Source organism: Penaeus monodon, chromosome 16, assembly GCF_015228065.2.
Source record: "Penaeus monodon isolate SGIC_2016 chromosome 16, NSTDA_Pmon_1, whole genome shotgun sequence".
Classification (NCBI taxonomy): Eukaryota; Metazoa; Arthropoda; class Malacostraca; order Decapoda; family Penaeidae; genus Penaeus; species Penaeus monodon.
In genome coordinates this window covers 28,214,685-28,241,690 of record NC_051401.1, presented here as the reverse complement: position 1 = coordinate 28,241,690, position 27,006 = coordinate 28,214,685, and the positions used below count along the sequence as shown (strand labels likewise).

The following is a 27,006-nucleotide window of genomic DNA, read 5'->3' as shown; positions in this document are numbered from 1 at the left end:
GGGTAGTGAACAGGAGTGGCACTTACCTGTCTTCTCTGACAGCCAAGGTATATTCTATAAACTTCCTGCATTTAGCCCAGAAAAAAAAAAAAATATTGGTAACTAAGAATATCCTACACCAAATTTCTAGCTTATCAGAGCGGGTATACAAGTGTCCCTATATTGGATACCCTCTCATATAGGAACGCTGGATCAGTTAGCAAAACTAGCCCTTTCCTGTGAAGAACTATACTATGCAATACCATTATCTCTTCAACAATTGAAAAAAGCATGTTTTTAGCTGTCTTCGAGGTTATGTGGGCCAGGTATGGATCACCAAGAAACGTAAGAAAAATGGACATGGAACTATATGGCTTTATGAAAGTAATGTAGGAACATTTGATATGGACAAAGCATATAAAATCTATAAGGAGCTCTTGGGAGAGAGCAGGTTATGCTAACCAAGCTACGCATAGGATATCAGAACACTATATATTATGTACAGAATGCAGTTTTGGGGGCAAAACCAATCTCATATCATCACTGCAAAATGTGCAAGTCACCCAAGTTGCATAATCTTACACATTACTTTGTTGCTTGAAAACTATATTGTATTGATCAAACAGCATCATCCAGAGACCAACACTTATTGACTTCATTAATCTTATTATAGACATTATTGTTGTTTTTTGTTATATATATATATATATATATATATATATATATATATATATATATATATATGTATATATATATATATATATACATGTATATATGTATATATGTATATATATATATGCATATATATATATATATATATATATATATATATATATATATATATATATATATATATATATATATTTTTTTTTTTTTTTTTTTTTTTTTTTTTTTTTTTTTTTAACCATCTACATGATATGTAAATAATGTAAACACAATGGCACAGCTCTTCAGGAATGTATAACCAATGTCTGACTGACAGACCTCTACAAAAATAGAAGCACAGCCAGTTTGGATGATGATATAGCATCTTACCCTGGCGTTTTTCAAATCAATCTCTCATCTCTATTCATCTCTTTAATCTCTATGCATCTGTCTCATCTCATTTCATATTCATTTCCCTCACATTTCTCTCATCTTCATTCATCTCTCACATCTCTGTTCTTATCTCTCAGCTCTTTTACACCTCTATATATCTATCATCTCTATTCATATCTCTGAATTCTCTATTCATCTCCCTCATCACTGTTCATCTCCTCTCTATTCATCTCTCATATATACTCATCTCTCTTATCTGTATTCACCTGCCATCTCTATTCATATCTCCTACCTCTCTCTCATCTCTATTCATCTCTCTCTCATCTATATTCATCTCCATTCATCACTCACCTCTCACTCCTCTCTACTAATTTCTCTCAACTCTCATCTCTATACATCTCCCTCATCTCTATTCATCTCTCTCACCTCTCTCATTTCTATTAATCTCTCTCCTCTCTCTCCATCTCTCTCGTCTCTCGTCTTTATTCATCTCTCTCATCTCTATCCATGTCTTTCATCAGTATCCATTTTCATCACCCCTATTTATTTCTCTCAACTCACTCATCTTTTTCATCTCTATTTATTTCTCATCACTATTCCTCTTTCTCACCTTCCTCTCATTTCTATTCATCTCTTTAATCTTTATCCATCTCTCACCACTGACATCTCTATTCATCTCTCTCATCACTTTTCATCTTTCTCATCTCTATTCATCTCTCTTTATCTCTCACCTTTATTCATCTCTCTCATCTCTATTCATCTCTTATCTCTATTCATCTCTTTACATCTCTCTTGTCTCTATATATCTCTCATCTCTATTTATCTCTATTAATCTCTCATTACTATTTTCTCTCCCATCTCTATTCATCTCTTTTTTCTCTATCTCTCATCTCCATTAATCTGTCTCACCTCCTTCTCATCTCTATTAATATCTTTTATCTCTCCCACCTCTATTAATCTCTCTGTCATCTCTATCTATATCTCTCTCATCTCTGTTTATCTCTCATCTCTATTCATCTCTCTCATCTCTATTCATCTATTTTATTTCTTTTTATCTCTCTCAACTCTGTATCATCTCTAATAATCGTTCTAAACTCTTATATCTATTTGTCTATCTCATCTCTCATCTGTCTCTTCTTTTTTCATCTCTTTCTCAGCTTTATTAATTTCTCTCATCTCTATTCACTTCTTTCATCTCAATTCATCTCTCTCACCTCTATTCATCTCTTATATATATTTATCTCTCTCACCTTTATTCATCTTTCTTAACTCTCATCTCTATTCATCTTTCTCACCTCCCTCTCATATCTTTCTCAGCTTTATTTATCTCTCATCTCTATCCATCTCTTTTATCTCTTTTCATTCATCTCTCTCAACTCTATTCATCTCTCTTACCTATGTCAATCCATCTCTCTCATTACTATTCATAGCTCTTCATCTCTATTAATCTTTCTCATATCTATTAGTCTCTCCTCTCCATCAATCTCTCTCATTTCTATTAATTTCTCTTATCCCTATTCATCTCTATTTATCTCTTGCATCTCTATTCATCTCTTTCTCATCTCCATTTATCTCTCATCTATATATACCTCTCACCTCTCTCTCTCTCTTATCTGTTAATCTTTCATCTCTATCCATCTCAATTTATCTCTCTTATTTCTATTAATCTCGTCACTTTTCACATCTCTAGTAATCTTTCATCTCTTTTAATTTCTCTCATCTCTATTAATCTATATTCATCTTTCTCCTCTCTATCCATCTCTCTCACTTTTATTTATCTCTCTCACCTCCCTCTTATCTCAATTCATCTATCTTATCTCTTTTAATTTTTCTCATCTCTTGCCTAGCTTTATTAAACTCTCATTTCTATTCCTCTCTCTCAACTCTGTATAATCTCTATTAACCTCATCTCTATTCATCTCTCTCAGTTCCCTCTTATCTCTGTTCATCTCTCTCAAGTCTCTTTTCTCTATTCATCTCTCTCTTGTCTCTATTAAACTCCCTTTCATGTCTATTCATATCTCATAGGAATACATCTGTCTCTCCTCAATTCATCTTCTGCATGCCTCTCTTTCATCTGTCACACTTCTTTCACATTTCTATTCATCTCAAATAGAGGAGAGAGAGAAGCATAGAGATTAATCTTTTTCATGCCTCTCTCTCACTCTATTTATCTCTCTCATCTTTATTCATCTCTGTTCATCTCTCACACCTTTTTCTCATCTGTCACCCTCTCTCTCTACCTCCTCTGCCTGTCCCCCCTCTTCCTTTCTATCTTCATAACATAAAAACATAACTACACATTGCACCATTCTTTCATTCATTCACTATATCTTTTTCTGCCATTTATTCATGCTTTTTCATAAATTCATTAACTTTTCCTCTCGTTTTTTCTGCCTTTTAATTTATTTACTCTCACTTTCTCTCCCTGTATCATACATTGCTTAGCTGTCTGCCTTTTTTTCCTTCTCTTTCGTTCAGCATTTCAGTCACCCTATTTTTCAGTCATTCATTACATCTTTCTCTTCCTTTCCCTCTCAGTTTTCCTTCTTTCTCAATCTGTTACTAATTTTTTCAGTCTTTCTCTTTTATTTATTCAGTTGTTCTCTTTGCCCGATTCTTTCTGCCACATGGGAACCAAAGGCACCATGAGCTTGTGTCCACACCACATCCATGATAATTTTCTGGCCAAAACTGAAGGGATCCCATTCTAAACTTACTTCTCTAACTCTTCTACTACATTTATGTTGTGGCTTATAAGACAAATTACTACTGAAAAATCAAGCATATCTCAAGAAATATCAGTTGACTGTGTGCTAGACATAATAGCAGCACTGGCCAGTTTCATGGTTTGCGTTATCTTGTAATATCCAGGCTTCATCCTTTCCCTTGTGCAAAGACAGGCAGTGTGAGAGAGAGAGGGCTTGCATAGCTTCTGTATCACCTGTGCATGATGTTTATAAAATAGTTAGAAAATGTGAGGCAAAGTACACACATAACTGTACAGTTAAAAGAAAAAATTAACCCTTTCATGTCAAAAACCAAAGACGCATGAAGAGCACTCAACTTTACAACTGAACATATCAAGCTTAAATGTTGTATTTGTGTGGTATCTGTTGCATCAAAATTATCTACCAATTCATTGTCAGATATTTGTTAATGGCATCTACTAATTCACTAGCAAAGTTCTTCTTTTGTAATTATAATCACAGATTCCTACAGACAATGCAGAAATGCTTGCATACTAAAAAATCAGAATAAAGATTTATCATATACATTCTGTTTAAACTAAAGCTCCATCATGAACCACACAAAAGTCATGTATTTCGATTTGAAGTAAAGCAAAAAAGGAATAAATGGACATTTATTTTAACTTTCACAGTATCAATAATGAGGTCAATTAAAGACAGATATCTGTGTTTATTGTATTGTGTAAAATGAGTGAGGCGAGGCTGGGGTCACCCTTTATCACAGACACAACTAATCTTCTATCCACATACCCCAGCCTACCACACTTTGTTCCATAGTAATCATAAAATAATTGATAAATGTACATTATATAATTATTCTTCATCCAATATGACAGACATTTACTAAGTGTGAAGGTATAACCAACTCTATCTAGTAATTGTGACAAGATTCCTTTGCAATATTCCCACTTAGGGTATTAATGACACTATTTTCTTATGTGGAACATATGGAAAGAGAACCCAAGGAAATGTATTACCAAAACTCATTTTTAACCACAATACTGAAGCAAACGTGCAGGTTTTGGTTGAGTATGCAGTGGTGCCTACCTACCATATCCTCAAACTTTACATATGTACAGGGGGATATAGCCAATAACTTGTAGGGAAAATTGACCTACAAAGCTATAAGTCCAATGATATGACAGTAAATGAATCATTGGCCAATCTATAAGGCAGGTCAACAACAATGCATTTCTATAAAGGCTTGGTTTAGTATATAGGTAAACTATGTGGGTCCTCCGTTTGGTCCACATGAGGCGGGGAGATGACTGATGAAGTTCCCTGGGTACTGGCAACACCTCAGCAGGTGGCCAGCTGCCCTGACAGTTGCTGGAGGGAGATGCTCCACTTCTGTACACTTTGTACTCGTGCTGATATGTGGGTATGAAATGCTAGCTACTATATTACAGGAACACAAAAGGTCTTATCCTCCCCAACAAGCTGCCAATAATATACATTTATGTCCTTTAGCTCATTTGAAATAAAATGTTTGCAGCAATCTAAAATAACAACATACTAACTTTTGACTTGCATCAAATGGTCAGCTATACATAAAATAGAGTAAAAGAAATATAAAATATATATATATAACAACTGGTCTCGGTTTACTGAATATTACAGCAATTACGAAACGAAGTCAGACCTTCCTTTGTCAAATCACACGTTCATAAGCATCTCCTGCTGAACGTTTGTCTTATGTAAACTGAGAACCACTGTGACCTTAGACTGTCTCTCACTGGTACACCAAGTAACAGCCATTGATGTGTTTCTTTTCCTCAGTGTTCAATGTCTCTCTGAGCACGGCTGATTTTAACTTTGTCTTTGGGTGTTTCAGCCTCGCCAGTTTCCATAGCAAACATTTTCATCTTCTCCTTGAAGGAGAGTTTCTCAGGGCCAGGGGTCTTGGCTGCTGCTTGCTGCGCTTGCTTTTCTTGCAGGCGGCGCCAACGAGGATCCCTGGTGAAAGTTAAAGTAGAGTATTAGTTATGACACTCAAAAGTATTCCTTTTGGTAACATGTTTCAAATCACTTTAAATAAGAATAACAAAATCCAGAGCCTCTTCACAGGATATCAATAACTGGTGCTTCAACCTATTATGTAAAGACAAAATTCTACAGCCACTCTTACCTGTACACTTCCTGAGCACCAATGACACCTGGTGTTCCACCAGTGCGGTTTGGAGAGGAGTTGAGAAGAGTCTCTGCTTCATTGATAAAATTCTGTAAACAACAAAATTCATTAAAAAAAGTACATGTACAGCAAAGTTCTAACAGAAAGAAACAAGTGCATTTACAGAAGCAATATCTATATAAAAAAGATACTTGCCTTCTGTATATATGATCTGATGTGCTTGAAAACAGAAAGGAGCATAATTTTACTTCTAGGTACTTAGTAAAGCATACAACGTAAATCATTCATGTCTTATCTATACAGATACACAATACAGATACATATTAGATACTTACATCAGGATCCTGCCTTGGAGTCTTCTCCTGGTTTGCATTGTTATCATAAGTGATGTGGGTGTCCATAGATGTTGTCTCAGAGAACTGGACACGTTTTATTGTAGTGGGAGGACCATCAGGACCCTTGTGTCGATTATTGTTTGAAGAGTGTTGTGATTGCTGCTGCATTATGCTATAAGATGACCCTCGCTCAGGAGGCACTGGACTGTGCTGAGCTCCTGGTACTAGTGCATCCATGCCATGACTGCTGTCGGTACTCTGGTTGTGTTCAGGGTAGCCACCAAGATTTCGTGAACCATTGACAGGACCATTACTATACTGGTTCTGGAATGGAGATCCAACCAGAGTATCCAGTCTTTGAGTGGCGTGATGTTGGTGCTGGTAATGTGAATGCTGCTGCTGCTGCTGCTGCTGCTGCTGCTGCTGCTGCTGTTGTTGTTGTTGCTGCTGGTGTTGCCGTTGTGGCTGCTCTTGTTGCAACTGGAAGCGTCTCAGTTGCTCCTCTTGCTGTCGCCTCTGGGCTTCACGCAGGAGCCGCTCTTCCACCTCACTGGCAGCTTCAAGCTCCTGCTGTTTCCGTCGGATTTCGTCCACCTTTCTTGCTCTTTCCTCGTCCACAGGTCCTCCACCATTCATGCGTGGCTCTTGCCCACTAGTGATGAGAGGAGCATTTCCTGGGAGCTTATTGTATTCCCTTGTTGCATTATTCTCTTGATTATATTTTACATCATCCTCATTTTCTCTGTGATTCTCTCGATCCTCCACATCCTCATCCTCATCCTCATCATCATCATCATCATTATTCATTTCTTCTGCACGGCGCTGAAACTCCTTTTCAAGCCTCAGGGTGCGTAGTCTTTCTTCCTGTTGGGATGTACGATTTTCTATTCCCTCCAGAGAAGAGATCTGTTCATCTCGCCAGTGTCGCACAGCCTCACGACGCCGACGATCATTCTGTAAGGTAAAAAAAAAAATAATAATAATAATAATTAATAAGCAATTCAATTACAGCACATCTTAAGATTAGGTTAGCATACACTTAACATCCTGATAAAACAAATGACAAGGTTAAAAAAAATGCCTATAGTAAGTAATCTCAAGCCAGTCACAATATAAGACAATTAAAATATTTGTTACACTTGTATAATTAGAACATACAGACACTTTTTAATCAAGCTCATCCCTTCTAGAAAAGTAAAAAAAAAAAAAAAGAACTGATCTACTTACTCTTTCTTTCTCTTCCCTGTCCCATGGGCTGGTCTTGTTGAATACAGACTTGTTTCCTTGTCCAGAGTTCATGTTGTAGCCAACATTGGAGGCAGGACGACTGGTCTGCAAGAGAGGGTGTGTGGAGGTTGGAGGGGGTGGAGGGGGGGGCGAGTCACGGTATCCATCCTCTGGTGGTGGAGGCCTGGGGGGAGCATCTGTACTGATACCCTCATACCCATACTGCCGCATGGGTTTTTCTGGAGCATCAGGAGAGAGAGGTCCCTGAGGTACTTGTGATTTTGGCTTGGGAGCAGTTGGTGGGGGGAACTTGCCACCTGGGAAGCCCTGTGGGTGACCTGCATACTGGGGGTGAGCATGCTGGGGCTGCTGCTGGAGTCCTGCCATGGTCCCTTGAGGACTGATGGGCTGGGATGTGGTTGGGTGATAGCCTGGGTGCTGGCCTGGAAAACCCTGAGGCCCATTAAAGCCTTCTGGGGCAAAGGGAGTTCCTGGGGAGTAGGTATTTGGCACACGATGAGCCTGCTGTGGGCCTGGCCGCTGTTGCTGGGATGCAGGTGGGTGACCATTGAGGCGCATGCGCTCTTCTCTCCGACGCACTTCTTCTGTCATCTCCATCATTTTAGCATCAGCTCGAATGTCACGCTGTGAAGCAGGTCTGGTCATTTCTGTCCTTTGTGGCACCATGTCTTCACGCTGCATGAAGGCTGAAGCAGGTCGCTCACTACGGGGCTCATGTCGTGGGTGGTCAGGGCGCATCTGTTCAGGAGGGCCCTGGGAAGCAGGGGATCCCATGGGCAGTGGTTGGCTCGGACGAGTACGTGTTGAGCCCATGCGAGGATCCTGAGGACCCTGATGGAAGTTCACATTCTGATAGTAGCGCTCCTCCTCCACCACAAGGCTTGGGTTGCTAGGGTGCCTACCCACAAGGCCTGGATAACTTCCATCACTGAGATTTTGAGTTGACCTGTCGGTGTTGGATTAATTAGCTTACTGCAGTTCCTACAGAGTTTAGCTGTTACATGATAAACACAAAGCTTCAAAAAGAATTAATAAAAGGTGACAATAAAAACAACTAACCTTGAGCGAATAGGTGGTTGCTGGTGCTGCTGCTGCTGCTGCTGGTGTTGTGGTTGTTGTTGTGGATGTTGGTGGGGATGGTGAGGGAAGTGTGGGTTCTGAGGCTGTGACAAAGAAGTGTTTGAGGAGGTGCGAGAGTATGAAGGGTTGAAGACCTCCAGTGATGCTGGTTTTCCCCCAACACTACTACCAGCTTCACCTGAGAAGAGAATTCCAATGTTCAAAATGCAATGGAAATTTGGAGATGAAATTTCACACAGCTACACACTTAATACAAATTGATTCCTTCTACACAAACAATGCAAATGAATAAACTCACTATTTAATGAGGGGACAGACTTTGACGCTTGCATACGGGGAGCCTGATGGAGAAGGGGCGGTGCAGGGGGTTCCTGGTTATGTTCACGGAGGACTTTAGATGGCAGATCACGCTCACTCAAGTGACGACCACCTGGGTAACCTTGGGGGGAGGGGGAAAGGAAGTGTTAATCCTGCTATGTTGTTCAAGTTAGTAATGCTGCTCTCTTTTATATGAATCTGGCTTTATGGAGCATGAAGTCTGGTAAGTATGACACACCTAATGCTGGCTGACATCAACACTACAACATGTACCTAAACTAATCATATATAAACAGAAAAAAAATCAAGAATCAGTTCTCATAAAAATCTAACATTTACAGTCAACTACCATATTTTAGCCTCAAAATGCAAAACTTAACAGGATATGACCAGAATGACATGTAACAGTAAATTTCTCTAAGCACACACTTTTATATAAATCTATACTTATATTTGCATATCCTTTTTATCTCACTGGATTCAAGAGGTTCTAAAAAGTGTGATAAATGCAGAAACAGTTTTCCAATATGAATAAGTTTGTAACTACAAGCACTATTAATGTAATTATCCTAGTCACATCCTAGTGCTAAAATATATTGAATCCATAAGCTATAAAAACAAATACTGAAAAACTCATTCTACAAACAATACCATCAAAGTGCTAAAAACACACAAAAATAACTGTGGTAAAAAAATTGCGTAAAACCAAATTAAGTAAAACAAAACAAGGAAGAAACACACAAAAATCTGGAAATAAAATGAGATTAAAAGAGTTAGTAAAACCGTGCTAAGGTCATGCAGATCCATGCAGGATAGAAGCCCTCTGCTCATGCCACCTCATGTGTTGTCATGAGTATTTATGTTTGTATTGAAGTGTAAACTCACATTTTGAAAAATACAAAATATTACAGCTTACAGCTCTCTTTAAGGTTTATAATATGAAACTGTATTTCAAGCAATGGTCTACAAAAAAAAGTAATCCTGCATAAATGCTACTTATCTTTTTCATTCATTTAATGAAGTTAAAAATATAGACTGGCCACAGATATATTCATGTAATTGTTCCTTGAAACAGAGGATTATGGCAGTTAGAATGGCAGATATCAATGTCTGTCCAAAAACAAATGCGAAACTGTTGCAAGACGTGATTGGTGAGTGAGGCAGAGTGGGCATAGCAGGGGGAGATCATGCAGGGCCACAGAGAGAGGGTGCTTGACAGAGAGAAGCAAGAGGTTCTCACTGTGCCGCGGGGGCTCACTCAGTTACCGATGGGGGCGGCACTTGATGCTTGTTGCTGCTGCTGCCGCAGTGTATACTCCTGTGAGGGAGGGGGGGAGGAAGGGGGGGAGTGAGCCAGCAAGAGGGAGGGAGAAGACTGAGCAAGTGAGGGAGCCAAGCTCATCTGTTGGCGCAGAGTGGGGCGCCGTCTGGATAAAGCTACCTCAGAAGAAGGGCCTACAGCAGGACGTGAAGGAAGGATGGGGTATGAAGTGCGGGCCACCAGCGGGGGCGGAATGGCAGGACCGGCACTGGCAGCCGAGCCAGGCGTCTGAGAAGAGCCATGGCGCTTCTCAGCACCTGCATCAGCGGCATTTGTCTGAACTGACACATCGACTAGACTTCGCCACGGTTTAGCATCATCATGCGTGTGACAGCTGAGATCAATGCCACTGTCGGCTGCTAAGTTGGCCGGGCCGGAGCCTCGTCGTACAGCCGAGCAGCCGGCCCCATGGCCCGCCCCACGCTGGTGCCGGCGCCACGAGGAGACCGAGGAGGAGGAGGAGGTGGAGGTGTTGCAGGAGTTGGAGCTGGCCTCTGAGGGAGGAGTGTAGGTGTACTTGGGAAGATTGGGGTTGCTGCGGGTGTTGTCCACCGTGCGGTGCTCGATGCCCACCTCGACCCGCTCGGAGGGAATGACTGAGATAAGGGGCGGAGGGTAGAGGGGAGGGGTGTGAGGCCCCAGGCTGGGGAGGGAGGCACGCAAGGGGGAGAGCTTGGACTGAGCATAGGCTGGCTTGTTAGTGGGGGCGGATGCCGAGTGGTTCACGTCTGTACCTTCTGGTGCCGCTGCCAGGTTGGGGCTCGACCTGGCCATCAGGGAGCTGTGGGAGGAGGTGGGGGGGAGGGGGTGGTGGCGGGGAGGCTGATTCCAGTCTACCAGCCGCTCGTTGTAGCCGCCCATGTTAGGCGCGGACTGGCTGTTAGTCATGGCGGCGGCGCGGCCGACCTCCTCCGCCCGAGACCGCATCTTCCGCTGGGAGGCTAGAAAGTTAGTAGCCAGCTTAGCGTCACAGACTCGATGGAAGGGTTAGTATCTAGTCTTCCGTTAGCAACAAAAAAGCATTACATAAACTTCATGCTCTATCTAATTACCGATATGAAATTGAATGCAGTCATCACCCCTGGCTAAATAATTCATTGTATCTTGATTAATCTAACTTTCACACATCTACAAGCTACAAAATACCCTATTCACCTTCAACGGGTGAGAAACAATCATCCTTCTACTCGCATGCAAAACAACTAACATTTTACTTTCTTTAGTCTTACTGCTCAATCATGCAATCAGTTCGTCTTAGCAAATCTGAACTCAGGTCAAAAGTCGTTAATAATTTTAACATCTGCAATTACGTGGCCTATCATCCCTCCTTTGAAACACAACTTAGCCTTTAAAGAGACGGCGCATGTTGCAGAATATGAAAAGAAGTTATATTTACCATATTATTGAACTGTGTCTCTGTGAGGTGGGATTTTTTGAAAGTATAAATAACATTTACTGTAGCCTGCCTATCAAAATTCTTTAAAATTTCAATTCATGCTTCCTTGTTAGTATAAAAATAATAAGCATTAAATCGACCTTTACTGTTGCATTAATATAATAATGTTTAAAACTATTTTATAATCATCAGTACAAAACCTCAACTCATTAGTAATTGTTTGTATTAAATTTTTTTCTGCACTTATATTCTTAACTATTCACCTAAGCATTGTGCTATTAGTAATACTTAGAAAGTACTCAATTTAACAACTCAGTATTTAGACCAAACGGGCATCGGGGGTCTTTTGGGAGCGCAAGATTTCCTTAGAAGACTTCAACCGAGTCCAAAGCCCGAGTGACTCCCGCCCACCCTGTCTTCCTGCGCCCCCACAGGCCCACTCTCACAGGCCCTGACCGCAGGCCCTGACCGCGCGGCTCTCAGACATGCTGCCAGCCGTCCCCCAAACAAGCGTGGTTGTGCAAGACCCGAGTGCCTGACGTGACTCCGTCTGCGACTGACTCACCTCGGTTGACCTGCGGCGACGGCTGCGACAGGATGGTGGCCAAGCCGTGATAGATGGCCCCTTGCCTGGCCACCTGCAGCGTCACGACGGGTCCCGTCTCCATCATATACTCGGCCGCACGCTCCTGACTGATGCCAATCAGGGACTTGCCGTCCACCGACAGCAACTGGTCGCCGGCCTGCAACCTTCCGTCCTGCAAGAAGGCTTGTCATTAGGAATACCTAAAGGGATAATATTTTTTTAATTATTTACTGATTTCGTTTAAGTTGGTGATTTTTCTATGCATGATACTCTTATACATTATGTTCATTAGTTCATCATTGTCGATTAGTTTTGTGTGCGAGATGCGTTTGTTGAGGCGATGCTGCCAAGATTTGATAAAGAATCCAGCTTCGGGCACATCACAAAGATCATGTTGCTGCCGCAGTGAAGAACTTACACATGGAAAGAGGAACCGGATAAATGAGAAGCAAAACACAAAAATGAAACCAGACTGTCGGGTGATTTCAACGGGTATTAAGTAGCGTTGGCCGAAGCAGTGGTACTTCCGCCCCTGACCAGCCAGGCCGCGCCACGCCCCGGCCAGCCTCTGATACTGTGGCGCTGTCAGCCAGTTACGAGGAGCAACGCCCCCTTCCCTGCCATCTTCCACGTCAAGGATAAATCCAGCGTCCCTCTTTAATGCCACATCATAACGGGAAAGATCCGACCGCAGCCCATTACCGCCGCCGCCATCAAGCTCGCCACGTCCTGGCGTCGAGCCCTCCCACCGGCCATTCCTAGGACTTTCCTCGGCGCCGCGACCAGCAGGACGCGAGACTTGAGGGACTACTCGCTGGGTTGTTCCGGGTTGTTCCGGGTCGCCTCCGGGTCGCCGGGCAATCTCCGTATCATCATCTTTCTCATCATCTCGCCATAGCCTGAGCCCAGCGGAGGAGGAGGCGCATGGCAGGACGCCGCCCCCACTCTGCTTTCCCCATCCCTCCTCCACCACACCCCTGCGCCCACCCCTCCCGCTCCGGAACCTGGCCATCCTGGGGAGGGTCAGCAGCCGGGGGAGGGCGGGTAGGCGAGGGAAGGGGAGCTCCTGTCATGAATTCTCCCGCATGGCCTGGTCAGGTCAACGTCTCCTGAAGCGGCGCTGCAGCTCAGGGTGAGGCTTCCTCGCCGCGCCGCCTCCTTACTGCCCTGCTGGAGTAGGAAGGGATGACTGTGCTGGGACTTGGCCACGTCGTGAAGTAAACTCGCCAGGAGCAGCAGCAGCAGCGTCCTGATCCTCCTTGGCCCCGCGCGCAGCCGCCAAGCCCTCGCTACCGCCTCCTCCCTCCACCCTTTCGCTTCTCGCCCACCCATGCTCCCCCTGCAACGCCTCTCCTCGCTTCCCCTCCCTCCTCCCTTCGCCTCCCGCTCATCGCATACTCCTTTCCTTCTGCTTCACTCACCTAATTTCCTACCCTTTACCCACCACCTCTACCCACCTCGCACACGCAGGGCCATGTGTATGCGTGGGCTGTTCATGCTTCCCCCTAGTGTTGCTGCGCACGCACGCCACACTTCCTGCCGCGGCCATAGGATTTGCACATGCGATGAAACACACACAGTATGCTTATATGTATGTGTATGTGTATGTATGTATGTATGTATGTATGTATGTATGTATGTATGTATGTATGTATGTATGTATGTTGTGTGTGTATATGTGTGTGTGTATGTGTGTGTGTATGTATGTGTGTATGTATGTGTGTATGTGTGCGCATGTATGTATGTATGTATGTATGTATGTATGTATGTATGTGTGTATGTGTGTATGTATGTATGTATGTATGTATGTATGTGTGTGTGTGTTTGTGTGTATATATATATGTGTGTGTGTGTGTGTGTGTGTGTGTGTGTGTGTGTGTGGTGTGTGTGTGTGGTGTGTGTGCGCGTGAGTGTGGTTGTGTGTGTGTGTGTGTGTGTGTGTGTGTGTGTGTGTGTGTGTGTGTGTGTGTGTGTGTGTGTGTGTGTGTGTGTGTGTTATGCACACACACACACAGAGCGAGAGGAGCGAGAGAAGCAAGAGAAGCGAGGGAGCGAGAGATGCGAGATAAACAAGGGAAGCGAAAGAGGCGAGGGAGCGAGAGGAGCGAGAGGAGCGAAAGAGGCGAGGGAGCGAGAGATGCGAGATAAACAAGGGAAGCGAAAGAGGCGAGGGAGCGAGAGGAGCGAGAGAAGCGAGGGAGCGAGAGATGCGAGATAAACAAGGGAAGCGAAAGAGGCGAGGGAGCGAGAGAAGCGAGAGGAGCGAGAGAAGCGAGGGAGCGAGAGATGCGAGATAAACAAGGGAAGCGAAAGAGGCGAGGGAGCGAGAGAAGCGAGGGAGCGAGAGATGCGAGATAAACAAGGGAAGCGAAAGAGGCGAGGGAGCGAGAGATGCGAGATAAACAAGGGAAGCGAAAGAGGCGAGGGAGCGAGAGGAGCGAGAGGAGCGAGGGAGGAGCGAGAGGGGCGAGGGAAGAGCGCTAGGAGCGGCAGAGAGGTGAGGACAGAGCAGTGTGGACGGAAAATGCGAATGGGGAGGAAAGGAAGACACAGGAAGTAAATAAGAAAGAGGTGAACTGGATAAAGACGAGGAGTGGGGAGGAAGGCGGATGGGGAGGAAAGAAGGAGGAGGGGAAGAAGGAGGAGGCGGAGGAGGCGGTTGGCGGGGCGCCAGGTTGGCCAGTTAGCGGGTCCTACTTCGCGTGTGTATGTTGGTCACCCACACCTTGCTTTCTGCTGCCCTCCCTTTCCTCCGCCTGCCTCTTGCCCACCTCCCCTTCTCCCTTTCCCTCGGCGCCTGGCGTTCACGTGCTTTCTTCCTCCGAGGTTCAGCTCGCCCTCGGGGAGGGGGTGACGTCATCAGCGAGAGAAGGCGCTCGGTCCAGTGACCCAGTCTACTATCCTGTCTCCACGCCCACACCTGAGGACTGAACCCCGCGCTCGAGAAGTACTGCGCCCAGCCGCACGCTCGTGGTCTCCCTTCTTCCCTCCCTTTAAGCCCGTCCTCCCTCCTCCTCGTTCCTCCTTTCCTCTCCGTTATTCGGCCGACCGAAACCTACTCTTCCTGGAGGACAAAACAGCGACCCCCCCCCCCTCGGAAGACAAAAGCACAGATTATCATTTCTTCAGAAAATCTAGGAGTATAACACGGCAGCAACAGTAATAACAAAAGCTTTCATTACCTTCTGAGCAGTCATCAAAACATCAATCATAATTCTTCATTGAGAAAATTTTATAATAAAATACAATACAAATATGTTCCCAGTTAGCGTGGACTGAATTCTAACTCTACTTTTCCACTTCTGCATGTCACTTTTTCTTGATGGTCAACCGTAGAAAGGTTTTGAAATTAATCAGTAAATTAAATAAAAATACAACCGACTGCTTAGTGTGAAGCCACCAAACATCCTGTAAATATTCCCAATCTAATCTGCACTGAGTGCTGGATCGTGCTAGACTGAATTCATATTTGCCATCAGAGATTACAGTTGCAGGTTAAGGTCGACTTGGATTACAATACAGCTCTCTTGACGAGCGATGACCCGTATTTACCTTCAACCTAAGAACAGAAGTTGCAGGACACTCACCTGGTCAGCGGCTCCGCCCGGCACCACGCTCTTGATGTAGATCCCGAGCTTGTCCTGGTTCACGCCCTGGGGGAGAGAGGGGCGTTAGAAACATGGGCTTGTGAAGAGGATCGATGATATGATGGTGATGAAAATAATAACGATGATGAAATACTGAAGAATCTTAAATAATTACCGATACATAAACGTCAATTATCATAAATAGCAACAACAACAATTTCAACTTTCTTTCAAGGTCATCCTATACTTGAAGAGTTGCACGAAAAGTTAAATATTCTTCCGATTGCTACAAAATGAACATCCATCCGTCTCGTGAACAAAGCTAAAAAATAGGCGGCCGCCACACACAGTCCAACCGAAATCCAACATTTCACACTCCTTCCTCCATTAAAACGCAAATAAGCAAATGATAGATTAAGACACAAAATAAACCACGCACCTCTAAAACGGAGGTTGTGGTGGCAGTGGCGGTGGAGTAGAAGGAAAAGGAAGAGGAAGAGGAGGAGGACGACGACTAGGACTAGCGGCGGCGATGAGCGGGCATGAGGGAAAGGCATGAGACTAGGGGGGGCGGAAGAAGGGGAGAGGGGGGAAATCATGCCCCAGCGTGATGCCCGAGGTATCTGCCCCCCATCTCCCCGCCCAACATGACGCCACCGCCGCCACCACACCCCCAACCAGATACAAACTGGGGGGAAAAATTACGCCTTTTTTAAAGACTTGCAAGAAAACCGGTCTCTGCTGCTACGAGAGCTTTACCCTTCCCTCGCCGGCGCTGCGCGGTCCCCGATTTCACTTTTATCTTAATAATTATTTGTTAATAATACCGCGTCTTAAAAATACAATAAAACAAACACGCGAGGATACTGGTACAGACTGCCCGATTGAGAGAGCAAGTGAGAAGAATGCGATAGAAGGAGCAGAGCATGAAAAACCGATGACGGCCTTTGGGAGGCGAGAGGATGCCCAAACCAAACCCAAGCATATCGTGGCCGAGGAAGCGACGGCCCGGTGTGGGTATCGTCGGGGTATTCTCCGGGACCACAAGGGGGTATAATTACCTCCTTTGTGGCCAGGTAAGCCCACGGAGGGACTGGGCCAGGTGACAACCAAGAAACCAGGTCAACGTGGGTCACTGTAAGCAATGGCCAAGACCTTTATTCTTAAGTGAATACGAAGGTAGTTTAATTTTTCCCTACTCTGTCGCTTTCTTCCCATACTCCATCATCTCTCCTCCTTCCTAATTTCCTCTTCTTCTCCCTCCCTCTCTACTTCCCTCCTCTCTCTTCTTCCTTCTTCCACGCTTCCTCTTTATTCCCCATCCCTTCCATCGGCCAGGTGACCTTGCCAGGGTCACGAGGTCCCGCCAAAAGAGGTGAGGTCACCTGGCTTCCCGTAGGACATCCTTATCGCTCCGCGTGTGTTCTGCGGACCTCAAAAGGAATCCTTAAATAGGCTTGCTTGCTGCTAGATCAGCACCATATATCATGACCTCAATATGGGGCCTTTGACCTGCGTGCGTATGCACTGGCGTGTACGTGTGTATGCGTGTGCGGCTGTCTGCTGAGGCATGTGGGTTCCGCTGCAAAAATAACTTTGCAAATACAGAAGAACGAAACCAAAAGTCAAGAGACAGAAATAAACGATGAAGTCAGAGGGAAGTGCAAATTGGAGGGAAGGAAGGGAGAAGACAAAAAGTCGAGGGGAGCAAGAGAGAGGAGAAAAGAGAAATTAAGAGAAGATAGAGAGAAAGAGAGGAGAGGGTGGGTGCAGACGTCAGTAACCCAGCGTGACCTTCGACCTTTGACGGCACTCTCGCCCTCGTCCTGACCTGCCGCCACGTGCACCTCGGAGGGACGAGTGGGAGCAACAACCCTTCGCTAAACGGGGAACTGGAGGAGAGGATAGAAAGAGGTGGAGGAAGAGGGATGTGTGTGGAAGGGAGAGTGCATGTGTGCGTGGCGGGAGAAGGGGAAGAGAGGGGGGGGGGAAAGAGAGGAGGTAAAAGAAAGAAAGAGGGGGGGAGAGGGGAGATGGGAGGGGGAGATGGGAGGGGGAGAGGGAGGGGGAGGGAGGGAGGGAGGGAGGGAGGGAGGGAGGGAGGGAGGGAGGGAGAGAGAGAGAGAGAGAGAGAGAGAGAGAGAGAGAGAGAGAGAGAGAGAGAGAGAGAGAGAGAGAGAGAGAGAGAGAGAGAGAGAGAGAGAGATAGAGAGTTATTTTTCAAAAGTGTATGAAATCCCAGTGAAAGGAAGAGGTGTGCGCGGCCGGAGAGGGTCAGGGCACCGCCGGGGCACGCTGACCTTTACCCTGGCAGTGAACTTGGACAACGGAGCACCATGCCCTGCCCATTTGCCCGCCCGTCCGCCCACACGCCCTCACGCACTCTTGAAAGCTTTCTCCTGCTTGCCACGCTCCCCGCTAAATACAACCAATTACTCTCTCTGGTTGTCTCCTTCCATTTTCCCTCTCTTCTACCGTTTCTCTTTCTCTCCCTTTTCTTTCTTCTCCATTTCCAAAATTTCTCCCTGTTTGTCTCTGTTTCTTCATCTCACCACTCGTCTTTCTCTTTTTCTTTTTATTTCTCCTTCCAGTCTATCTTTTTCCCTTTCTCATACCTTTTCTGTCTTTTCTTCCCTTTCTCCCTCCCCGCCCCTCTCCCCGGCGGCGGAACCCACGTGAGGCTACTCTGATGCAGTCACTGGCAGTCGAGGCGTGGGATCTGGGCTGCGTCTCCCGCTCGGCCCAAGAGAACGCCTTGCATGACCTAACTCATTCACAGGTGGATCTGAGCGAACGACTGACTGACTCACTGATTATGAGAGAGAAAGAGAGAGAGAGAGAGAGAGAGAGAGAGAGAGAGAGAGAGAGAGAGAGAGAGAGAGAGAGAGAGAGAGAGAGAGAGAGAGTGTGTGTGTGTGTGTGTGTGTGTGTGTGTGTGTGTGTGTGTGTGTGTGTGTGTGTGTGTGTGTGTGTGTGCGTGCGTGCGTGCGTGCGTGCGTGCGTGCGTGCGCGCGTTACTTTCTCTTCCATCTCCCTCTTCACCACGAGCTCCTTGGCTTCCTCGGGCAAGGCAAAGGCCAGGAGCGGTGTCTCGACCCGCCTGGCATGTGCCGTAGGACTCGCCTGCGCCTAGTTTGAGTTTGTGTTAATCGGGAGAGCGCTTACGAGAGCTCAGCCAGAAGCTGGAAGGGAGGGAGGGAGGAAGGAAGGAAGGAAGGAAGGAAGGAAGGAAGGAAGGAAGGAAGGAAGGAAGGAAGGAACGAACGAAGGGAGGAAGGGAGGGAGGAAGGGAGGGAGTTAGGGGAGGAAGGAAGAAAGGAAGGAGAGGAGGGGGAGGGGGGAGGGGGAGGGAAGGAGGGAGGGAGGGTGGGAAGGAAGAAAGGAAAGAGAGGGAGGATGATAGGGAAGGAGGGAGGGAGGGTGATAGAGAATGGGAGAGGTCGTGAGGGAAGTCCCGCGATGCGAGATACCAAGATCCCTCGCACGAAGCCGCGGCAAATCGCCATCGGCAGCCGACCTTTTCATCAAGAACATCTCCTCAGTCACAGGCAGGTCACGACGCGCTACCAGGCGCAACAGGGTTAGGCAAAAGTGGGAGGAAAGGGAGAGGGCTGGGTGAAGGTGATACGGTAACCTTCCGGAAGAGTCTAGAAAGAGTGGGCCGAATCAGACATGCGAAGGAGGGCGGAGCAGGCACCGTCCCTTTGGAGCCAGGGACCTCGCCATGCCATGCCACACAAGCCGTGCGCTCTCTCCCCCTCGTTCGGCCTCGCAGCCATCGCGCGGCTGATGCGGGGATCGAAGGCCTGAAATGTTGTGGGATTCATGTCGATTCCGGACCGGTTCGGCGATGGGCGGAGGAGCGGCCTGTGGCTCATAGCCATGCGGGTTTCTAAGGCTTCCGCCCCGCCATGGTGGAGCAGGATGCTCGCTTATACAGGTTAGAGGAGAATAAGACAGACCGTGAGTGAGTGGGTGTGTATGTGTGTTGTGTGTGTGTGTGTGTGTGTGTGTGTGTGTGTGTGTGTGTGTGTGTGTGTGTGTGTGTGTGTGTGTGTGTGTGTGTGTGTGTGTGTGTGTGTGTGTGTGTGTGTGTATATATATATAGAGAGAGAGAGAGGGGGAGAGAGAGAGAGAGAGAGAGAGAGAGAGAGAGAGAGAGAGAGAGAGAGAGAGAGAGAGAATGTGACAAAATAAGGGGGATAAATCGAGTGAATTGCCAAGGACGAGGTCAGGCGGACAGTACATCACACGCAACAATGTGGACGCAATTCCGGGAAGATTCTCTGCACAATGCAGATCCTGGAGCAGAAATGATACAATAACACAGAAACGCACACGCACGCACACGTAGTGGCACGTATGACGAAGTAGAGCTTCGGGGGAACAGCTGAACTAACTTAAGGCGGATTCATTTGTAAGGAGAAAGAGGATGGAGGCCAGGGAGGTGAAGAAAGGGGAGGAAGAGAAAGGAGATGATGATGAGGAAGACGAGGATGATGAAAGAGGAAAAGGAGGACGAGGAGGAAGAGGAGGACGATGAAAGAGGAAAGCGAGGAGGAAGAGATGAGGGAAGAGGGATGATTATCCAATGAGCCAGAAGAGGAATGCAAGGTCGGCGAGAGGAGAGGGTGGAGGGGGAAGGGGGGAGGAAGAGTAGGACTATTGTACAACGCAGGGTGGGGGTATCATGACGTCACATCCGGCGCGTGATCAGGGGGGCGTAACGCAACAAAGGAGTGATCCCGGTGCTGTACTAGACACCTCCTTCACGCCCTCACGCCCTCGCTGGAGGCATTCGGCGGCGGCCCAGGCATCACGCGCACAACCATGTAAGCTCGCCAAGAATGACAACGCAAAAAGGGATGGTCTATTTAATGGCATACTGAACAACACCAAAAATAAAGACACAAGGAACTCTATATTAGAAATCACAACTAAAAACGAAAAAATGAAGATATGTCAGCCGAGTGTTGGGGAAACGATTTGGAAGGATGAATACGTGGAGGGGGGGGGGGGTACAGGAAAAATAAGTAGAAAGAGAATGGAAGGCGGCAGAAATAGAGGATGAGCAGATAGAAAGTGAGAGAAAAGATGGAGAAGGTGAGAAAAGGCAATACCAATGCAAAGTTCTTATTCCTTACCCTCTCTTTATCCCTATACCTACCCATCTATCCATCTATCTATCTATCTATCTATCTATCTATCTATCTATCTATCTATCTATCTATATATCTATCTGTGTCTGTCTCCTTCCCGGCCCACCCCAGGCCTCCCCCTCCTGCCCGCATGCCAACTCCCCGCCAGGTGTTTCCTCCGCTCATCAGGACGGGTCGGGCGGGCGCGGGTGGCCCTCAACATCGGGTGCAGGGAGAAGGGGTAGGGGCAAGGCGAAAAGGGGATAACAATTGAAAGGAGGAAGAGGGATAGGGAGAGGAGGAGGAGGAGGAGGAGGAGGAGGAGGAGGAGGAGGAGGAGGAGGAGGAGGAGGAGGAGGAGGAGGAGGGTGGAGGAGGAGGAAAGGGGAGATGGTAGAAGGAGGAGGGTGGAGGAGGAGGAAGGGGGAGATGGTAGAAGGAGGAGGGTGGAGGAGGAGGGGAGAGTGAAGGAAGACGGGAGGGCGGAGGAGGTGCAAGGGCGGGATTAGACGGGGGAAAGTGAAAGGATACGCGGAGTTCCTGTCCGAACTACTTGTCTCTCATTATCCCCCTTCTTTCCCGGCCGCTTCCTGTGAGTTCCACAGCCCCTCCTAACCCCTCCCCCTACCCATGCCATACTTCCCCTCTCTCGACATGCCCTTCCTGCCAACTCAAAGAAGGCGGAGAGGAAAAGGAAAAAAATACACGGAGAAGGAAATCACAATCGACCCCAAAACAAGTATTGAATCGATCTTCCTGTCATCCCGCTCCTTGTCCTAAGCGACCGCAATATCCTCCTGTCGAGAGCGAGATCCTGCAATGCCGCAAACGGATAATTCCGGAAATCTCATTCTTGTGGTGGCAGTGGAAGGAGAGGGTGTATCCTGCAGCGTGTGAACTTGGGCTGAGTGACAGCGGCAGGTGTGCAATAGCTTCGTAACAGCAGCAGCTGCAGAAGTAGTAGTTGTAAAGAAGGAAGAAGAGAAAGGAGAGGAAGGAGGTTGATGAGATGGAGGAGGAAACCGTATTGGCAGTAGTAATAATAGCAAGAGTAGTAATTGCAGCAATAATACTAGCAACAGATCTAGCAGTAATATTAGCTAATAACAATAGTAGTTTTCAGCGACTCAAGCGTGCGTCATACGTCTGTTTTCCTTCCCTTCCATTCCCTTCTCCCTCAACATTATTTCCTCTGACTATAAAAAAAGCTATGCGGGTGTGACTCTCCCACGGCCTCAGACTCCTGGAGGTCAATTTGAACCAAAAGCGAGGGACTTCACATCTCGCAATACCCTGCAGGTAAAATCCTTATTCCCTTCGCTAGTTCGCGTCGCATCAGACGGTGTTGTCCGTGTGTGCGCGACAAATGCCCGGGAGGAGTAGGTGTCAAGACGGGTGACGGATGCGCGGGCAGATGCGCAGTGGAGGACGAGCCAGGAGTCAGGGATGCGTCTCACGGTGCTCGCCCTCACGCCCCATCATCTAGTTAGCACCGGAACATGCACACATACACCCTCGAAGACAAAGATTCCCGACCAATTCCATCCTGCCCCTCGGTGCTCCACAGATCCTTTCTCTCCCTCCCCCTCTTTCCTCCCCCATCTCCTCGCCCTCCCCCTCTTTCCTCCCCCATCTCCTCGCCCTCCCTCTCTCGTCCTCGACGCCTGTCACGCATCCACATTGACCGCACCTGCATCTGTGTTGTAACGCCAGCAAGATCCAGGAAACACAGGTGCCGAGGCAGATGTCCCTCCCCCCTTCAAACACCTGCACTTTCACTTGCTTTAGCCACATGAGTGCCTACCCCGTCCCTGCCATTTACGCCTATGTGAGCATGCCCTCCGCCCTTTCCCCACCCACGCGCCGGGCTTACCTTGCGAATGTGCCAGGTGCGTTGCCAGGGGCAAGCCGGGGTCAGCAGCAGTTCCCCGCGCATGCCCAAAGTGAGCGCCCACAGCATGGTCGCGGGCGGGCGCTCAGGCGAAAGCACCCGATGAGAGGCCTGTTCTGCGACGCCCCCGAGCACGCACCTTGGAACAACAGGTGTCCTCTCGACCTTCGCGGCGCACCTGTTTGACTCAGCGAGGGGGCGAGGCCTTCTGGGAACCCGTTCGCCACACGCGCGATGTCGAGGCCGAAACTGGGTCAATGTATCAGTCACTTTCTCCCTCCTCTCCGCCAAGGAAGGAATGCAATGGCGACTTGTGAGGGAAGCCTGGGAGGCAACGGCGCTGCCCCCACTCGGGTTCTGTCACGGAACGTCTTAGGAGGGTCAGACGGAAGGTGCCACCGAGAAGGGCACTTGCAGCGCACTGCGGACCGTGCGCGGTACACCTTCCCTCGTGACCTGGCCGGCACAAAGGTGGCCTGTTCCTCCCCCTTCACCACCCACACGCCAAGGCCTCCTCGCTCCCGGCCCTTTATCCCCCTCTCGTACACTACCCTACCGACTCCCTCACTTTCTCGAAAGCTATGCCAGAGAGCGTGGCACCGTGTGGCACATGTGTCCGTAGGCAGTCCTGGCACTGAGAAATGGCTCGCAGAGAAGACGGCGGCGGTCGCGTCGGAAGGGCGACGGACGACCACACTGCGGCGAGAACGCGTGTCCACACTGAACCAACAGCCACTTCTCCCCACGGACAGAGCTGGTCTGTTTCACGGCCGCACATGTGCCACCTTACACCCAGGGAGCGTGTACGTAGTGAGTGCCACACTTGTGCACGCACACACTCACATACAGATACACACACACGCGGATGCGCTATTATTAATCGCAGCTCGTCCCGGCGAGGGCGAGAGTAAGTCGAGCGCGCTGGAATGGCGTCGCGGCGAGTCAGACGCACACTGGGTCCTGGACCTCCAGAAGGGACCCTCTGGGGCGGGTCTCGGGCAGCTCCTCGACCTTACATGGAAAGTTGTCCTGAATCTTGTCCTGAGAGGGCGTCGTGCTCGCGCGCGTGTGTCTGTGTGTGCGTTCGTGTGTAGGTGTGTATTCTGTTCCGTCCTTGTATATGCGTTTGCATTTGGATGCTCTCATATGTATGCTAGTATATGCATGCGTGTCTGCATGTGTGTACGTGTGAGCGAGTGAAATTGCCCTGTTACTACGGTGCAAACGACAACAGCAAGGCGGGAGGCGACACTCGGGCGACACCTTGCGCTCCTGCCAAAAACCCGGCTTGTGAGACGTCCGTCTTGTGGCGGCGAAGATAAGGCCCGGAGAGAAGACACGGACGGAGGCGGGGGGAGGGGGGGAATGGTAAAGGTACGAGGGAAAGATAGGGGAAAGGGGGTTGGTGGGAGGGGCGCAAAACGAGATCAAGGCCGAGATAATGGGCGAAACAATGGAAATACGCTGCATTTGTGTGCCTGTGGCGGTGAGAGCAGGGAGGGGAGGAGGGCTATCCTCACGGAGCTGTCGTAGCAAACGTCACGCAGGGACAGGTAACATGGAGAGGGAGAGGCAAGCAGTCGTTGCCGGACAAGGAAACAAACAGACTAGATGTAGGTATATGTGGCAATAGCAAACATTCACACACGAACGCTAACATAAGCACCCTTGTCCCACCGGTTTTTTCACGCTCACGGAAGACCCAGAAAAATCCGGGACGGGGAGAGGGCGAGGGGCCGACTGTGACGTGGGCTAACGCAATAATAGCTTAATATCCGAGATACAATGGATATTCTCATTCGCTACCTTATCATTACAAGCAACAGAGCATGGAGGAGGAGTGGAGCAGGAGGAGCAGGAGGAGAATAAATGAGTGATAATTTATTTCGCATGTAAGGGCGGCAAAAATGCTATCCCACTGCCCCTCCTAGTTGCCTCTGACGGTCATCAAAAGGATTCAACGACAGGATATATTCAAACAAATACAGTATAATAAAACAAACAAATGCAAATTAATAAATAAAATAAAACAAAATAAACAAACGAATAAAGGTAGACTCCGGAGAGGCACTTGAGGCCCTTCGCGTCCGCATTCCTGCCTAATAACTCTGTCTAATTAAAAGCTCTATTCATACTTTCCCATTTTGTTATTAACTTCCAAACTGCCTTGTGTGTCCCATCCTACTTTGCGGGATACAATCTCTCTCTATCGGATATATTTTTCTTTTTCACTCTTTTTCTCTGCCACGAGAACGTGATGATGCAAGACAGTGCAAGCCTTCTCTTCACCTGGCACAACCGGCCTCGCGGACCCAACATAAACACAAACACAAACACCAGCAAGTACTTGACATAAACAAGGCGATGTGGTCCCTCTTATGGGGCTCGTGGAGAGAGGAGGAGGAGGGGACAATGAAGCAAGATGAAGAAGTGAAGCAACAGAGGAGGAGGAGGAGGAGCAGGAGGAAATAGTAAAGGGGAGGAGAGGAGAAGCAGCAGAAGAAAGCGGAGGAGAGAATATAAGGAGCAGTATGAGTAGGAGGATGAGGAGGCGGATGAAGAGGCTCGGGAAAACACGCAGAAACGCTTAATGCTAAGGCCAAAAGAGGCAAAAAGAGGGAGGCAAGCGCTCAGGGCCCGAAGCAGCTCCCGGCGTGGCCGAAACGAAGCAGATCTCCCTCGAGAGAAAGGAAAGCAGCAGATCCTTGAGATCAGATTTCCGAAGCAACGGAGGCGGAGATGGGCGCGCGGAGGCGTTGCTGGAGGAAAAGGGGCGGTATACGTAGAGGAAGAAGAGGCGACTGCGGTGCAGAGAAGGAGGAAGGAGGGAAGAGGAAAAGACGGGGAAGGAGAATTGGAGGCAGAATAAAAGGGGAAGCAAAGGAGGAGGTGAAGGATCTGACTGGAAAGACGTGGTGTTGCATCTTTTGAATGTAAGTAAACTCGGCTGGCGAAAAAAAGAACACGTGGAAACGGGGCGGCCAGCAACTGTGTTATAGCGTATGGCTGTGTTTGTGTGTAAGCGTGCATTTGTGTGCGGCGGGACCACCAAAATTGTATACGCGTCCATCAGCTGGAAGCAGCGCCGCCACGGACCATAAACAAGATCGCGGGGAACAATGGCCGTTCACCTGGACCGAAGCTGGCCTCACCTGCCCAAACAAATGCTCCCCCTTCCCCTCCCCCCACCCCTACACTCCCACACACACTCTTGGACCCCCAAGGACCCCAGCACAGGCTCCTTACCCCTTCCACCCCCGCCACCTTGGGCATTTCGCTTCTCTGATTTGGACTCACGTGAGAGACGCAGTTCTGAAAACGTTCCGCCCCCTCCTCTCTCTCCCTCTCTCTCTCTCTCTCTCTCTCTCTCTCTCTCTCTCTCCCATCTCTTCTCTCTCTCTCTCTCCCCCTCTCCGTCTCTCTCTCTCTCTCTCCTTCCCTCTCTCTCTCTCTCTCCTTCCTTCCCTCTCTCTCTCTCTCCTTCCTTCCCCCCCTCTCTCTCTCTCTCCTTCCTTCCCCTCTCTCTCTTCTCCTTCCTCCTCTCTCTCTCTCTCTCCTCCTCCCTCTCTCTCTCTCCTTCCTTCCTCTCTCTCTCTCTCCCCTTCCCTCTCTCTCCCCTCTCTCTCCTTCCCTCTCTCTCTCTCTCCTTCCCTCTCTCTCTCTCTCCTTCCCTCTCTCTCTCTCCCTCCCTCCCTCCCTCCCCCTCTCTACCATTCGCACGCAACTCTACGGAATGACACGCCACTTCCTAAAATCAAAGTAGCTAGTATATGAAATAAGTATATAATAACTACAAAGCAACTATCAATATTGCAGAAATTACACGCAGAAACGTGCAACAACGAAATCTAAGGGAAATCCCGAGCTTCGCATTCAAAAACATGTAAAACAGGCATTTTTACGATACGTACACCACCTAAAAAAAAAAATAAAATAAATAAAAAAAAAAATAAAAATAAAATAATCTGGACTAACCCACAAAGCACGTCAGGGAGAGGGGGGGAGAAGGGAAGAGGGAGGGGAGAGAAGGGAAGAGGGGAGAGGGAGGGGTGAGAAGAGAGGGGAGAAAGTGACCCAGCTAAGCAGACGAGGATGACGAACTCTGCAATTCACGTGATATTCAACAAGCTGGGGGGGGGGGGTCGAGGGAGGCTGAAAGGAGGAAGAAGGTGGTGAGAGGGTTCAAGAACGGAGAGGTACAGGAGGTA

The 27,006-nt window shown here is 47.7% G+C and overlaps 1 protein-coding gene across 1 annotated transcript in view; it reads right to left on the bottom strand.

Annotated features, from left to right (window-relative positions):
* Positions 1-4,428: 4,428 nt before the first annotated feature.
* LOC119582677 (afadin-like) overlaps positions 4,429-27,006 on the bottom strand; it is a gene marked incomplete in the record, with an annotated part of 234,835 nt that continues 212,257 nt past the window's right edge. The window contains 9 exon segments of the mRNA XM_037931092.1: positions 4,429-5,723; positions 5,896-5,987; positions 6,234-7,187; positions 7,461-8,427; positions 8,541-8,739; positions 8,860-9,000; positions 10,935-11,141; positions 12,162-12,354; positions 15,770-15,835. Of these exon segments, the coding sequence (XP_037787020.1) occupies positions 5,543-5,723; positions 5,896-5,987; positions 6,234-7,187; positions 7,461-8,427; positions 8,541-8,739; positions 8,860-9,000; positions 10,935-11,141; positions 12,162-12,354; positions 15,770-15,835 (3,000 nt within the window).